At 43.8% G+C, this 17,699-nt stretch overlaps 1 protein-coding gene across 1 annotated transcript in view; it reads right to left on the bottom strand.

The window, feature by feature from the left end:
- LOC311583113 (uncharacterized protein) overlaps window positions 1-17,699 on the bottom strand; it is a 59,972-nt gene that overhangs the window by 28,439 nt on the left and 13,834 nt on the right. The window contains exons 9-14 of the mRNA XM_084756429.1: window positions 15,165-15,305; window positions 14,274-14,354; window positions 13,187-13,334; window positions 8,773-8,904; window positions 7,634-7,706; window positions 5,072-5,243 (exon numbers count right to left, since the gene is read on the bottom strand). Of these exons, the coding sequence (XP_084612555.1) occupies window positions 5,072-5,243; window positions 7,634-7,706; window positions 8,773-8,904; window positions 13,187-13,334; window positions 14,274-14,354; window positions 15,165-15,305 (747 nt within the window). The remainder of the gene's footprint in view (window positions 1-5,071; window positions 5,244-7,633; window positions 7,707-8,772; window positions 8,905-13,186; window positions 13,335-14,273; window positions 14,355-15,164; window positions 15,306-17,699) is intronic.

The following is a 17,699-nucleotide window of genomic DNA, read 5'->3' as shown; positions in this document are numbered from 1 at the left end:
AGGAATAGAGCACGGTGAGAAATTTTTAGGACTATATTTCTGCATCCCTTTTGTTCGGTCTTTACTGTCAAGGTTGTATTATTACAAAATAAATCTGCATTAATAACCCCTATAGTAGTCATCAAAGCAAAAATCCACAGTGAATGAACCATGGGTAGCTAGTAAGGAATCAAACAAAATACAGTACAGTCACATCGGCATTCTCTACCCTCTGACTGCCTTAGTTATCCCAGTTGTCTCTGATGTCACTGCCCCCACACAAGCTGCACTCAAACCTTGTGTCAAGGCCTGCTTTCTGGGCATCAGACTCAAGGTACCCTGTGGGATACCTGTGACTCTGTTATTGGCTGTCTACTAATTAAGGATTGTCATGTTTTCCTGGTGAGCTGACCTTTTAGTCATAATTAAGGGTTCCACTTTTCATCTACCGTGTTAATTTACCTTCTATTAATGTTGACATTTCATTTCCTTTTAAGTATTTATGGGTTGTGTCTGGTGCCTTCCTTTTGCTCTTAACTTATCCAGACCTCTGCACACTTGTATTTACATTGCCTTAGAAGGCATCACTGTTACACACACACACACACACACACACACACACACACACACACACACACAGTTTTCTTACATGCACCCTTGAGCTTTGGGAAGGCAAGGCAGGCCTCCTAAGCAGGTCACCTACATTTTTGGAAAGGACCCTGGTCAGCGTGCTCTGGGTGCCTAAGAAGGGAAAGTTCACATATTCTGCTGCCATTGAAACAAGAACCTACCTTGCTCTTGCTCACTAACTTTTCTAGAGAAGTGGAAAATGGGTGATGGAGTAGAGAGACCAAAGGTCACTTAAAACTCCAGAATTGGACTCATTACTCGCTGTGCCGTTGGGTCACAGGAGAGTAATAAACACACCACTGGGGAAAGCCCTAACATTTCCCCCCGTTCTTAGATAACAAAACACTCAACTTCTCCAATTTTGTAATCATGTTGTTAATTATAATTTTTCAATTAATCATCCCATGGACATAACTCACGTAGCTGCTTTCCCATCCTGTCAAAGATGTTTGTCAAACATTAGGAGTACCATACAATCAGTCTCCAACATGGCCTCCCCTACGGCTATGGAAATCTATCTCTCTTTGAATGTACTGTCTTATTGATTCACCAACACAGACTTTATGGTCAAGAGCATCACGATGATGCCTCCTCATCAAGAGAGGCAGAGTCCATATATCACACATGTTCTCTTCATATTGCTACTCACAGCCTGCTGTGTGTGGACACACTGGCTATGCCAGCATCACTATGCTTGAGAGCATCATAACAGAAAAACAATAAACAACAGACAATGAAAATGAAAATGTTACAGAAGTGGCACTGGATAGACCCAAAAGAGGATACATATGAGGCTGGAAGGTGAGAGACGAAGATAAAGTTTCACTTTAGATGGGAAGGCTGGAGCCACATGACTCGGACTTGCTTTGGGCCTTTCCTTGCTCTATGCAGATGTTTATGAGAGCATAGCAGTCACATAAATGTTGGCCTGAGGATCACATGTCACAATAGCAAATAAGTTAACTCACAAATGCAGCATCTATAACTAGTTGAAAGGAGATATTTAAAAATATTAAAGAACCATTTATATGTGCATGCGTGCATGTGTGTGTGTGTGTGTGTGTGCGTGTGCGTGCGTGTGCGTGTGCATGTGTGTGTGTGCCTGTAGAGGCCAGAAGAAGGTGTGGGATTTTCTAGAGCTGAAGTTCCAGGCGGCTGTGAGCTATTCAATGAGAGTGCTAGGAACTGAACTTGGGCTTTTTGAAAGAGCGTCAAGCATTCTTAACTGCTGAGCCATCTCTCCCATCCCTGAAATAAGCTACTTAAAAAACTCTAAAAGTTAGATTTGACCTGTTTGAATGGAGAATAGGTGTGACCAAGGGCTACACAAACCATGGACAGAGAGAAACAGGACTGTACAGTTTGTGGACTGAGGCCGAGCATAACAGTGGGCAGAGCAAGCCAGGCTCTGAGGCCAGAGACTGAAATGTGACACCAAGAAGCCTGATTGTCTCTGAGTGTTTGGCTCTGTCTCAGGCCAGCGAGAACCACCAGGGAAGGATTCCTTTCCCCCACTAACACTGAAGAAATAGCTACCTACAGACTAGCTGACTGCAGAGAGGCAACCGATGTGCTTTGCAAAAAGATAAATAAATGAAACCAGGGAGAAACATAAGAAGTTAAATAAGGCAGATACAGAAAGGCAAGCATGGAAGGCTGAAACACTGTTAATGGCTGTCTTGAGCTTTCAATACCCATCTTTGAACCATCACACCATAACTTCAAGCTGCAATATCAGTTACATGAAATTTTTAAAAAACTTCAAATAAAATAGCCCACTTTAATCCTGCCTCACACTTCTGGTACTGTTCTGCCTGCCTTGCTTTCCCACCTCCAGAGAGTCCTTCCATGCTGGCACGCCCACCAGCTAACTTCTGGTAGTTGGCTGGTACAGGGCCTCTATTGACTCAGCACTAGGCGTGGGTTATTTAGCCGTTGTCTTGTCTTCTTAGAACCAGGCACATGTCAGTCTTCGAGACGAGATGTTTTCAAGCTCTCTAGTGACTTCGGTTCAATATGATGTCCTGTTTGTGTGCTGAGTTACAGAACTTTACAGCTTTTCCCCTTGGCTGCAATACGCCTTCATCTGGTCTCTAAAGATTCTCGAAAGAGGTGCAATGTTGTGACTTCATGGAAAGGGAATAGTGCAGCGCTGTGTGCCGGAACCACCATGCCCCACCCCCCGACACACACAAGAGGCAAGTTTTATCCCAGTCTTGCTACATGTCCCCAGACGTATTCATGAACACCTAATGGACATCTGTGGAGAGAACTCTGTGATGGTATAAGCTCTTCCTTGGGTCTGTGGTTCTTATCAGTTTTGCGTCTCATTTAGGCTACACATGGCCTTTAACACTTAGAAAACTCTTTAGTTATTCTCTTTATATTTATGAAGACATCTCCCTGGAGGGGGATGGTGAGGCATGCTCACATCTGCTGTGAAAGGTTGGCTCCTACCCTCAGAGAGGCTAGGAATATCTGCAAAAGATTCTTACAAGACCTGATAAGAGAACATTCTCCCATAGGAGGGGTTGGGGAGGGTCAGAGTTGTACTGGGTCTGTGGAGGTGCTAGATTATGCATAGGGTAGACAATTAACTAAAGGAGGAATTACATCTAAGCAGCTAGGAGGAAGCCCCCAGCCACGGTTGGGAGGGGACTTTTGGAGATGCAGATGCTTTCTAAGTCGTCCTCTTAGTAGCCCCTCACCTATGCTAAGTAAGGCAAATAGACTCACTGGTTAACCAAGGTGGGCTCAGTACACTCATTTCCCGCTCTCTTCTGGTTTTCATCATTTATCTAGGGTGTGTAGATACTTACTCGTGTCTCTCATAGAAAATTTAATACAACATCCCATGATTCCTTCATATTCATCTTCTTTGGGTTATCAAGATCATCACTTTTCCAGCCATTTCCTGTAAGACATTTTAAATGGTTCCTTTCTCTTCATTTGTCCCTCTCTGAGGCATTGCAGCAATTTTTTAAATCTTTTTTTTTTGGGGGGGGGGTTCATATGTCTACCACCCTTCTGCATCCCAGTCCCTTCTAGTCCCCCAACACTAGATAGAAGAGACAGAAGGTTAATGGGAAGAGGGGGTGTTGAGATCTTTTTAGACTACTTCTAGCTGATTAGGGGCATTGAATTCCTTGGGAGCTAGTACAACCCTCAGTTCATCAGGATACCTCCAGCTTCTTCTTGTTCTCTCTCTTCTCTCGACCACTTCACAAAACAGCAGTAGCAGTAGCTGCAACAGGAGGAGGAGGAGGAGGAGGAGGAGGAGGAGGAGGAGGAGGAGGAGACAGGAAGAACAGCTGGCCCCTTCTCTTTGGACTCTGGTCTTTTTATACCCTCTCTAGAGTCCCCAGAATTAAACGATCTTCAGCTGGCAGAATCATGCCCCTTGCAGAGCATGCAAGAGGCAAATAGTCTGCTGGTGTGAAGCTGCCTCTTATACCACACCCGGGATTAAAACAAAAATATATTCACGCAACACAACTAGGTTTTTAAAGAGACCAAGACTCTCACAGCACTGAGGCACAGTGATTAATCTTGAGCCCAAAGACATTGTATTAGTTAGGTTTCTGTTGGTGTGATTAAAAAACCAAGACCAAAAAGTAATTTCAAAGGGGAGAGGTTTATTTGAACTATGTATCCTGAGTCACAGTTCACTGAGGAAAGACAAGGCAAGAACTCATGGTAGGAACCTGGAAGCAGGGACTTAATCAGAGACCATGGAGGAATGCTGCCTCCTAGCTTGCTTCCCATAGATTGCTCGGCTTGTTTTTTATACAACTCTGGAGCTGGGTGTGGTGGCTCACACCTTTAATCCCAGCACTCAGGAGGCAGAGGCACGTGGATCCCTGTGAGTTCCAGGCCAGCCTGGTCTACAATGTGAGTCTAGGACAACCAAGGCTACACAGAGAAACCCTGTCTGGAAAACCAAAACAACAACAACAACAACAACAACAACAACAACAACAACAACAACAAAATACAACTCAGGAACCCCAGCCCAGGTGTAGCACCACTTACAGTGGGATGGACCCTCCTACACCAATCATTAATCAAGAAAATGACCTACAGAATTGCCTACAGGCAATCTGATGGAGGCATTTTCTTAAGCCTTTCAGGTAACAGATACTCTAATTTTTGTCAAATACACACACAACGCACACACACACACACACACACACGTGCACACATGCACAAAACAAAACAAAGAATCACATAAACAACAACTAAAACCTGCCCAAGACAGACTTTGATTTCCAAAACAATGTTTATTTTTACAAGTTGAAGCAAAGAGGATAAATATTTCCCCTTACAGTGCATTTGTACAAAATACCATAAAATGTTACAGCCTCAAAGATAAGAAGACTTATTTCTCCACAAGATTTTCTGTGAAATATTCCTTTGGCTCCAGGCTCTCTAGTATGGTTGAGTCTCCTGATCAGAGCTCAACGTGTTCTCTGTGGGACGGTCTCTCTGCTGCCTCCTTGGCCCGGAGTTCAGCCCAAAAAATCACTTCTTTGTCTTTCAGTTTCTGGGATGCCTGGATTGAGGCACCAATCTTTAGGTACCCTTCCTTCTGGTCATATTCTGGCCAATGAGGCAGCCCTCCTCCATTAGGGTTCCTGTGAACAAAATTAAAAAACAAATTCACCAAAGCAACTGTGCTGTCCCCAGGGTTCCCTGAGATTTCCAAGGAAGCCTTGGAGTATCTCTGCCAAGAAGCCACCTTCCATGCCCATGTCCGTCTCCATCTCCTGGGACAGCGTGTTCATGTTTAGAAAGTTTCTACTTTATTTAAATCTCAACTTTTCTTCAAACCCTCATCCACTGACAGCTGATGCTCAGTTAGTGCTTCTGTTAGGGCTAATGGGGGCATCAGGAGGTGGCATCTACTTGGTAGAATTGGATCACGGAAGGCCCCACTTTGCACCATGTTGGGGCTCCACTTCTTTATCTCACTGCTTCCTGCCTGCCTAGAAACAAGGAGCTGTTTCCCGCTTAATTGCCCCCACGCCATCACACTCCACTTTGTCACAGGCTCAAAGTGAAAAGTTCAAGAGGAACTCAGAGCCAAAATAAAACCTTCATCCTTAAGTCAATGAACCTAGGTATTTTGTCTCATCTATTGAACGGTAACACATAGAATTATTACCAAAACGTAGCACTAAGAAGTGGATCTTTCTGTGATTAACCCAATGATGTAGTTCTGAAGAATTGCTTAAATCTGGTTTGTGAAGGAGTTTGGGAGCTTGGAGACTGTGTTGCAGAGAATACAGATTGCAATGAATGGGGCTTCTGGGGGATTCTAGCAGATTCTAGTAGGGAAAAAGGACCGAGAAGTGGGACTCTTGGTGGTTCAGAAGAGATGGAAGGCTCTATGAGGACCTGGGTTAGGGGCCATTCATGCTCCCTTCTGGCAATGGATTTGACTGTTATTTGTTCATTCTGATGTTTTATGGGATACTGAGTTTAAAGATGACAGAATATTCACTGGTGGAGGAGATTCAAAGGTAGCATCATCTCCAGGTGGTATAGAGATTTTGTTTTGATTTCAGTTTTGGTTTTGTTTTTATTTTCTTTTGGTTTTTGAGACATGGTTTCTCTGTGTAGTCTTGGCTGTCCTGGACTCACTTTGTAGACCAGGCTGGCCTCAAATTCACAGAGATCTGCCTGCCTCTGCCACCCAGAATGCTGGGATTACAGATGTGCACCACTGTGCCCAGCTTTGTTTCATTTTTGTCTTGATCATATTTACAGTGAGATTACAAGCAAAAACAACAGCATGACGATTAGAAAAATTCTATTTTGCCCCACACAAACCCTCACAAGAAACAACCCAATTACTACGACCATAAAGGAGTATAATTAATCTTTCGTAGGAGAGTGTGATTATTTTTTTTTAAATGATTTCTTAAGAGAAGCCAGCTTTCATGCAGTAGATAAAAATGAAAGCTGCCTCAAGGACTTCTTAGGAATTTGCAAGAACATAAAGTTCATAGGCTTGAAACCAGCCTAGAAGTTTTCTTGTTTCACCTTCATCCCTACTCTTCAGCCATCTTTGCCGCTGCTTTTCTTGTTGTCATTTATACTATCAGCTGTTTCTCCAGGGCACAGGTACCATAGACTTAATTCTCTGGTATTTTTCCTTATGTTCAGGGAATTGCATCTGACAGCTCACAGAGCCTGGTGAGATCTAAAGCCACAGCATGAGTGCGGTTTTGCAGGCCGGCAGAACGCAAGTGCAATGGGATCATCAAGGCTTCTACATTGATTGCAAACGGAAGGTCTGGAGCCAGTAAGTGGGTAGAAGGTTTCAAGTCCTTGCTGACAACATTAAAGGCATGATGCTTAAGACTATGAGCACAAAGCTGATGTTGCTATTGAGACTCTAATGAGTTAGGAGTACCAGGACCTGGACCTTTGACCAGGGAAACTTTCAAGCCATGAGTGCAACCAGCCCTAGAGGGGCTTTAGGGGATGAAGCCATTGAGGGAAGGGACTCCTAAACCTTTCAGAACCCACACCAACCAAGAGATTTCTGGATGGTGGACATAGAGGCTCAAGCACTAATATTTGCCCTATTAGGATTGATCCTAAACTGAAAGTGCTCTTGGGACATGGTGGGAACTGTAAAATGTCGGATAAGTTGGAAGAAGTTGACCCACTGAGTATAGTGGGAACCTAGTCTCTTCTCTCTCTACTGTCTGACTGCCAGTGAGATGGAGAGATGAAGGGATCTAGCCACCAACATTATCCCACCATGTTCCATACTGACAAACATCCAGAGTGAGTGGCTCAAAAGACTAAGAATTGAACCCTCTGAATCTGTGAACCAAAATTCGCATCCCCTCCTCACAGCCACAGATCTGATTCCTCTAGCTGTCATTGGTAGGGTGCAATGGTCATGGGGACAGAAGGTTGACTGCTCACTCAACATTGGAAAGCACCCCTCCCCAACACATATGACCATGCCACATGCCCATATCTATCCTGTCTTTGCTACCAGCCTCACCCATTGCGAGCAAAGTTGGCCCAGTATTTCATCACTGTCTTGCTGAGGTTGGTCTCCTCTTCTGAGCCACCATCTGTGGGGGAAGACAGAATAAGCTTCAGCTACTTACTACATGGCTTTTTAGTTTTGCAGTCTCAGGGTAGGACTGATGCCAATCATCATCCTCTAGGGAACTTGTTAGCTATTCAGAGTCTTGACCCTTACCACATCACACTAGGTTAAAATCTGCCCTTTAAGAATATACTGGCTGAATATCCAGATGAGACCTGATAGGCTGTGATCATATGGTGGGAGACGAGGTCCCCTTCTGTCACAGGTCTACAGGAGGGGAATAGGGTGGAAGAGGAAAAGAAGGGGAAATGGAAAGATACAAGTGAGGGGATAACAGTTGGGATGTAATCTGAATAAATTATTCTTTTAAAAAAAGTATATGCTGGTTAATAATCTACCCTTGAAGATAAGAATAGCTTTCCACATATTGGCTTCCTTTGTCACCCATGCTCACATGCCTGACCCAAACTCCATAACTCTGAATTTCCTCAGTCTTAGTAGGGTTTCTGCCTCTTGAGCATTTCTTAATCTCTCTTTTCCTGAAGTTCCTTAGACCTCACCAAACAGGGAGAGGCCCAGAGACACTGGTTTCATGAGAGACACGAGTTAGATTGCCATTTACGTGGAACTACAGAAAAAGAATATATTGAAGACCACTGTGAAAGCTTCCCTTAAGGATCACATTACAAAACATGGCAAATATATTGCTCAGCTATATAGGTAGACGGGGTAAAACATGATAGATCTTATTCAGGCTTAGAAATGAACTTCTCCCTCCCTCACATCCCAGCATCCTCTTATGGGAGGAAAATCAACCAGTTGCACACTTGTCTCAAAGTGGAGACATACCATCTCTCTTTCTGGTATTTTGGGTCATGATTCTGAGAGTGACAATGGCCAGGGAGGGAACAGGGACACAAGCCTCCTTCATGTGTGTGAAGGAGTGACTCCCAGGGTAGCTCAACCCAGGGACAGGCCAGCCAGAAAGCAAAGTGGGGAGAAAAGGAGAAACTTTCACAAGGCCACCAAGCCAGGACCCAAATCCAGGCCTCCTAATGCCAAGGCCGCAGGCAGCAAAGAGATATTACCTTTTAAAAATGGAGCTCCAAATACTGAGAAGATTTCATCACCGTGGTCTCCTATCACTGCTTTGGGTCTCATGTTTGATACAAAGCTTGGGCGATACTCAAACTCATACATGTAGGTGGGGGCCCCGGCATCTGTGGAGACATGGATTCATGCATGTTCACACTGTCCACTACATATAATGTGAGCTGCGAAGGCCTCAAACCCCACACTGAGACCCCTGTTTACCTACACAGGGAAAACCACATCATTTCAGGGAAGCCCAGGGACTTGCTCATGGCTGCTCAACTGGCCCATTGGGAGTAAAGACAGCTACACACAGAAATGAAACAAACAGGTTTCAAGGTACCACAAAGCTTACAGTTTGAGTTTTATGCCCTGGTTCATCCTTGCTCAGGGAATGTTAAATCCTTAAGATGGAGAGATATGTCAAAGGAAAGAGAACTTGTCTCTTAACTTGCTCCTCCTTTCTTCTGCCCGCCCCTCTCACAACCAGGTACCAAGATGCTCATGGAACACCAGAGCTGCCAACCATCGCTTCTTATGAACCGTCCCATACCCCCCACCACCACCCCAAACCGTGGAACCTCAGAACTTAGAACTTTGCAGTGCTCATAGCAGGGGATAGTGCCTACAGCAGAGTAACTCAGAGAGAAAAGTGGGGAAATTTTACAGTGTTACCTTTTTGAACATAGTAAGAAATTGGAGGTGGGGAAAAAGGAAAAAAATGTTTAACATTGAATACAAGTATTTGTGATAATTTCATTTCACGTACTACCGTCATTGCTTCACAACATGAATTACTCATTTACAAGTTTAAATTGTTATTTATTATTACTAAGGTGTACAGGTATGAAGTGTATGTGGGTGGATTCTGTGCCACTATATGTGTGTAAGCCAGTGGATGACTTTCTTTCCTTTTATCTTAGTGGAGGATATAGGATTCAAATTTAGGTTGTGGGCACTGTATGCACCAAGTGCTTTGCCTCCTGTGTCCTCACAAAGGTTTAAAAAACACATGCCGTCCCACCATAGGATGAATAATCTGTTGATTGTCTCTCACAGAGTCCATCTCTGCAACCACAGGACCAGTCTCAGGACTATAACCTACCTAAAAAGTTGGTTTTCAAGGTCAAGTAGGAGTGCCTCTGCCATTCAACCATTTTAGCTCAGACCTCAGTTATGCAGAACTTCGTGATTGAGAGAACCCATTTATTTTACAGAGCATGTGGGTCAAGCTAATTTCCCCCCTGTAACCCTGATATTTATAAAAAATTCTTCTATTTACAATTGAATATATGACTATTTGAATAACTAAAGCTGAAACTTCAAGGAAAGCAAAGACAATGGGATGCTGTCACCAGTATAAACATTTGAATAAGAAAACTGGCAGAAAGAAAAAAAAACTGGAAGGACAGGGGGTTTATTTCAAGAGATTGTGGCTGAAAATGCTCCCATTCTGGGCTGGGTTCCCAGCATTAGGTCAGGAAGCACAGCAGCCTCCATATTATTGTATCCAAGACAAAAAACAATCACAGTATTAACAACCAAGAGGAAGTGAAAACCCCAGGAGAAGCAGAGAGAAGAGCTTCAGAATCAAGGAAGGGCCAAACCTACATCTGATGTCTCAGAGGAAATCTCATGGGCCGTGGAGAGCAAGGTGACACAGGCAGTGTGCTGAAGGAAAGAAACCCCTAGCCTAGAGAACTGAGCTCAGGAAAGAAGCTCCTCAGAGGTGAGGGAGACAGCAGCTCTCCCAGAGAGAAGCTGTGAAACTCACTGCCTCTTGACCTGCCTCACACTAAAGGAGATCTTCCACCCCCACCCCAACCCCAGATCTGAGGACTGAACCCAGGGCCTTGTGCTTGCTAGGCAAGCACTCTACCACTGAGATAAATCCCCAACCCCTAAAGCAGATCTTTTAAACTAAAGCTCCAAATGGGGAAATAGAAGGACCCAGAGGGTCCTAGAAGAATGTTATGACGGGCAGATCTGGGCCCAGGGGTTTTGCTCAAACTATGGCACCAACCAAGGACAATATGTGCAGTAAACATCAAAACCCTGCCCAGATCTAGCCAATGGACAGGGCAGTCTCCACAGTTGAATGGAGAGTGGGGACTGACTTTGACATGAACTCTGGTGTCCCGTATTTAACCACATCCCCTTGATGGAGAGGCCTGGTGGCATTCAGGGGAAGGATAGCAGGCTACCAAGAAGAGACTTTATACCCTATGATCATATACAGGGGGAGGAGGTCCCTCTTATTCACAGGCATAGGGGAAGGGAAGAAGGTGAAAGTGGGAGGGAGGGAGGGAGGAATGAGAGGATACAAGGGATGAGATAACAATTGAGATGTAATATGAATTAATTAATTAAAAAAATAAAAAATAAATAAACTAAAGCTCCAAGATAGCAAAGAATAGATGAGACATCAAAGCCATAGGGATAAAGCAAGCCACAGGCAGGGCACTCTAGGACAGTAATGATGATAATAAAGTATCATCAATATGAGGATAAAATATTATCCCTCACATTGCGAGGGTCAGCAGAAAATTCCTGCTAATGATTAGAGCTGGACAGATTACCAACTAGAGTTATAATGAACTGCCAACCAGCTAGTAATGACTACTAGCTTAATATAGGCGGATCGAAGTGTAAGAGGTTGCATTGCAAGCCTGATGGTAGATAGGAAGTGAAAACATTTAGTAGAAATACAACAGAAATACAGGAAAGATTCAAGCAAGCCATGCCCTTACAGAACAACAGAAGGCCACAGGAAGGCAGCAAGACAGAAGAGAAGCATTCACAAAACAACAAAAGAACAACTCCAAAATAGTATTTGTAAGCCCTTGCCTATCAAATGCTATCTTCCAAAATACAGGAGACAGTCAGAAAGCATTTTAAAATAGCCCAAGTATGTGATCTCACAAATCCCCTTTAAAGAGGTACATAAGTATCTGAAAAACATAAAAGCATAAAAAGAGATAAATTTATAGCATCAGTGACAGGGTCAAGTCATTCACAGCACTCAACAGTGGTAAACACAGACCCACAACAGAGCTAATAGACATGCAAGGCAAATAAGAGGCCCTGCTGGGAAAGATAGTGCACAGTAGCAGGTAGTCAGCAGGGGGAGACTCCCAGCACTGCCTCTTGGTCTTGAAGCATTTGGTACAACCAAAGAGCTGGTCACAAGAAGAAGGAGGCAGCCTAGACAGCGAGGCAGGGGCAACTGCAGATGCAGGAGAGCAGCAGTGGCAGGGACAGCTGAGCTCCAAAGAGGGACACAGCTCAACAGCCTGAGAACAGTCAGGGCAGGAAGATTTTTTCAGAATTAACAAGAGCCAGAGCTGAGCTGACATGAACCGGAGCAGGATCTAGAGAAGTGGGGTCCAGATCACTGACAAGTCTTTAGTGACAAGGGTCTCGGCCTCTGGGTCAGACCCTTTAACAGTATTAAGGGCTAAGGAATCTCCTGACCTCCTGAGTTTGCAGGCACACATAAAAACTGCAGTCTGACTGCCCAGAGGTGTCAGAATGGGGAAAAGGAGGCGCTGGAGGGAGGAGAGGTTGAAAGAAGTGGGAAATGACATGAACACAGCACTTACATATGCAATTTCAAAAACTATAAAATTTAAAAAAAAAAAAAAAAGTAAAGTGGAGTCAAAGCAAATGCCAGATCAGATCATAGAGGAAAAGGTATGCAGCTTTGGTCTAAGCTCCACTACTGTAAGCAACACAAGTGAAAACATATAGGATGTCAGCAAGCCCAAGAGTTTTTTTCGAAACCAAGAAAGACCACCACCAGCAATGCATAGAAACAATCCATAGGGGTGGGAAAATGTTTGTAGTCTGTACACGTGATAAGTATCTATTTTAAAATATACATAAGGGCTGACTAGATGGTTCAGCAGGTAACAGGGCTCGCTACACAGACCTGGGGGCCTGAGCTCAACCTCCAGAACCCAGGCAAAGGCGGGAGGAGAGAACGAAGTCTTTGTCCTTTCACCTATGAAAGCACAACATGGCCTCTGTGAAATGTGGCTCCTCTGGGTAAATACACAGCTCTTTCGCCTCTCAGGAAAGGAAGCCTAAGGTGCCCCTCCTCATTGTTCTACAGAGCTCCCCGGTTGCAGCTCAGATGGACACATGTCCCCGGCTCTCCAGATTGAGGTCTGTATTTCCTCTACATCACTTTCTTGCCTCCCAGGGGGTGTTTTCTGGAACTATCTGCTAAATTAAACTGCACGTGGATGCTTCCCTCAAGGGTCTTTACTAGCAGAAAGAGCAAAACAGCATTGCTGGCCATATGGAATCAACTTTTGACGCCTGACTTCAATAGATTTCATAGCTATCTAGGCCAAGAGGTAGGCAGGTGGACTTGGGTCCTTCTCCCATGCAACACCTGAAACTCACCTCTGTGGCCACGAGCCACCATCACTGATGGGACACCAAATATCACATCTGCAATCAAGTCCATGAAGAGGTCTTTCTTTTTGGCAAGGTCTTCTGTCCCTCCTAAATATTTCTCAGTGGCCATTGGAATCAGATCCTCAGGGATTTTCTGAAATGGATCAGATAGTGACCACCCAATGGAGTGAGCAATGGGGCTTCGACAGTCAGTTACAAAGGACTCATTGACCCTAAGCCACCTCAATGCTCACCAAGTCCCCCTGGTGTTGCCCATTAAGACTGGAATAAACTCTTTGGATTCACTTTTTCTTAATTGCTGCTAATTAATTGGATTTTGATTCAGGTATCTGAGCCACATATTATTGTCTCACTGTCTTTGGTGGAAGAGACCCACATGCCCAAAGAGACCTCATAGATTAAGGATTGTTTTTCAGTGGCCATTCTTTACAGTTGTCCCTACAGAAGAAAGTGATTTCTTTATCTCATCCCTGGTCCTCTGGAGAAAAGTAATTTATTGGTATGTTCCCATGTTCTTTGAAGAAAAGACACCATTTATATGTCCTCACAATAAAGTGCAGAATTGAATTCTTGAAAAATGAGACAAAAAAAAAAAAAAAGATATGGGTCATGTGATCTGCTACTTAGTAATTTTTCTTTAAATTTACAGAGCCTAGAATATCTGTTAACCTCTAGATTATAGCAGCCCATATATCGTAAAAACAGAATGCCAAAATTTGCAACTAGCCTGGTGTCCACCTATTTGATTTGCATCTAATAATTCCATAAGGAAATCTTGTGTTTCCAGTCCCTAGGTGCACCAGGCTTGGTTTGTGATAGTCTCCATGGTCTTGGTTTTGCTAGCTTTAAAAACAAGTCTTTTCCTCTAAGACTTATCCTGAACTCAATGGGATTTTCTAGGAGAACCACAAGTATGGGTTCAATATATTGGGTTGGTAAAGTGGGGTGGGCGTGGGGGGAGGCAGTAGGAACTTAAACAAAGGCTTTCCACACCCAAACTGGTTTGTGGTTAGAGAAAGCCAACCACCTTCTTTCCTTCTCCACTGACTCCCATGATCCCCCAGAGTCTTACAAGTGTTGGGTAGGAATTCCACAAAAGAGAATCGGCTGTCTTCTGGTCCAGTTTGCCTTCAGAGAGTGGATAGCCCATAAGCTGTTAAACAAATGATTAAGCATCGTGAGTTATGGAGAAGTAATAAGTAAGCAAAGCAAAGCGGAATGAGGTGGAGTTTTGGGAGCCTTGACAGAGGCATGAGGTTTAGGTTTTTGAGAAAAAAAAAATCAATAAAACCAATGCACATATATGAATGAGTACAAGTGACTGGGGGGGGAGGGGGACACTTAAGCAAAGGTATTGATCACATCAGAAGCCACAGCGCTCCTCGAGACAGTGCGGGGACATCCGGGCCAGGGTCATATAGAAGCAAAAAGCCTAGGGACACAGGTCACACACCCACAGACTCAGGTGACAGGGGAAACAAAACCAAGCACTGTGTTTGTGTCTATGTTCCTGTGGTGTCCCCCTGAGGCCCTTCTGCATGAGAGCCACAGAACTCTGGGCATGTGCTGACCCTGTCCACGTTTGCACTCTATTTCAGATCTGCTCTGTTTCAGCATGTCTTCTACCACTGGGTGCCACATCCCAGGCTGATACCAGGGCCCTAAATGCCTGTTTGACAGAGCTCAGAACTGCCAAGAGAAAGCTTGGGGGCTGGGCAGCCAGGCCTCTGAGCCCCTCTAATGTAGTTATTTAAAAATGTTTCAAATTATCGATCACTCCCATCTGTCCCAGATGTAAATTGGTACTCCAGAGGGCTTTCACCAGAGACTCTCAAAGCAAATTTACATGGAGAGTTTTAAGCCTCTTTGAGCTGTAGTCATCTGAGTGCATAGCCCTTACTCAGAGCAGGGAGTATGATGGTTGAGCCTCTGTGGATGCCCTAAGATGTTGGGACAATCTCACCATTGGAATGATCCAGCCAAACTCTTGTTTGTTGATGCCCACGGTGTAGGGGACAGTATTGAAATTCTTCTCAGCCAGGATCTCTTCTGGTGCCTTTGGCAGGACCACTCCATCAATCACGGTGGGCAGGAAAGGATAGGTCTAGGGTAGACAGAAATGTGTTCCTATTGAATATTCTGCTTTCTGTTACATCAGTGACTTTTCTGGGTGTCTGAGGGCTTGTCCAGCACAAAGACCCCTGTGCCCATGGCCACAGAAATTCAGTGATTTAAGGTGGACTAAGTCTAGGAATCTCTGAGGGGTCAGCACTGACCAGGTGATGGTGTTAGGGAAGTAAGGAGGCCAATTTTCATTCAAAGTAAAAGTAAAATATAAACCATAGAAAATGTGATTCAAATTTTAGATATAATCATTTTAAAATATCCATGTATATGTTAATTTGGATTAATTATTGTAGATAGGTCTCTAAACTTGCTGAGAACATTGAATTAGCCAATGTAGAGCCATTTCTCCAAAAGGAATTTAACAGTTAGTTCCTGGGAGGCTTGGGTCAAAAAATTTTACTCATTCTTCTTTTATGGATTAGTTTTTATTTAATGAAATATAACAATCTTTTCTTGTACATTATTAGTTGAAAATCAAATTCATTTCTAACAATGCTCTGTTTGGAAAAGGCCTAAAATGTTTCCCATCATAGTTTAAGTGAGTATCAATTTCTTTGTTGTTACTTGTTACTGTCTTTCTTTGCCTTTCCCATTCTTTCTGATCTTTATCACACATGTGACCACTCCACTCTCCATCCAGAATGATGCCCCTCCCTCTGCCTCCTCCTGACAGCAATGCAGGGGTCCAAGTTCTCTTTTGCATGCACTATGATGTTGCCTCATCAGCACTAAACTTAAGACCAAAAGCATCCCAACTGAAGGGGAAGGAAGCTCAATCACCACACGTGTTTTCTCCCTAATGCGCACAACATCTACCTGGAAGTATCCCGATGCTTGAGAACATCTTAAACGGAGAAACTACTTGAAACAGTAAATAGCTGTCAAGATGTAGCAGCACACAGATCATGAAGGGGTTATTTCTGAATAAGAGAGAGGATTCAAGAAGATAAATTATTTCCTCTTTGACTTCTGGTGGGAGCCTGGGAATGACATGACTTGAGCTTCTTGCTGACCAGTGCATGTGGTACAGAAGACCCTGACTGTGTTGAACTGGGATTGCAAGTACACTTTAGCAAGTGACTTCACGAATACAGAACCGATGACTAATGAAGGCACACTGCATGTGTTTTTCTCTATCTAAACCTGAGTGCTCTGGCATGCAAAGTTAGTTTTTAAAGGCAGTGAGTTCCCCTCTTGGCATGTTTAAACCAACACTTCAGTCACTATTTTGAGAAAAAGCAATACAAGCATCAAGTAATAATCAAACAGGCTGACAAAATAGAATATGTCCTGGGCATAATTATCACTGCCTTAGCAAAAAGTTGGGCAATGCAGAGGGCCTCCTTGGAGAGCTGCTTGTCTGAAGAAAGATACCCTGGGGCCACAGGGAGCCTCTTGTTTTGCCATGTGAGAAGGATCTGGGCAAGAACATTCTATCCAAATAAGGGAAAAGGCAAACATTTCCACACAGGGAAAAGGGCACAGGTCAAGAGAGCAGAGCTGGGGGTGGGGAAAACAGAGAGAGAGAGAGAGAGAGAGAGAGAGAGAGAGAGAGAGAGAGAGAGTGTCAAAGGGCAGCACACTTCCCCCATCTCTTTGGCACTCAGAGATGTGCTCAAGCAAAGGTGTTTTGTCATTACTCAACATTTGTAATCCAGAGAGCAAAGGTTCTTACCTCCCTTGCGTCTCTAAGAAAAGTTAAAGCTTTGTCATTAGGAGGAAAATGACATATTCTAACTTGTGCTTACATAGACAGGCCTGATAACCTCTTGAGGAGTGAAAACTGAATAATGAACATGGAGGTAGAAAATAATAACTTTGCAGAATTCAGACCGCAAAGGACCAAGTGGAGCAGCAGATGCATCGAAGGTTGGTATTAGCAACCACAAGGCATAGACTAGTTGCCAGTTTTACCCATGGATAACCAAAACCATACTCTGTGAGGTCAAGTGCATCAGTTGCTTGAGTTAGAGACCAGTGGTGTCCTTCCTCCTCCTCATTATCTTACTGATGGTCAGCAAATCGTCTCAGAAATTCCTTTAAAAAATATCCTGTCCCCAGTCACATATCACCACTCTACTACAGTGTAAAGTCTTCCCACCTGGTCCTTCTGGAACCTGTCCTGCCCCTGGCTTATACAGTAGATTTCTACACTGTTGTCCAAAGGAACTCCATAGTCAGATGTGATGCCCTATGACTACAATGGCAGGACTTGAGAAACAGAGTCAGGAGGATCGTAAGTTCAATGACAGCCTAGACTTTATCGTAGGCCTATGTCTTAAATCAAAACAAATAAAAACAAGATAGCATATATATCCAAGCCCAAAAAGTAATAGGATCTTGCTGAATCAAAATCCAAGCCTTTCGAATG

Source organism: Acomys minous (assembly GCF_964271855.1).
Source record: "Acomys minous genome assembly, chromosome: 14".
NCBI classification, from domain to species: Eukaryota; Metazoa; Chordata; class Mammalia; order Rodentia; family Muridae; genus Acomys; species Acomys minous.
Note: the sequence above shows the minus strand (reverse complement) of the source record. Positions and strands in the feature narration are given on the sequence as shown.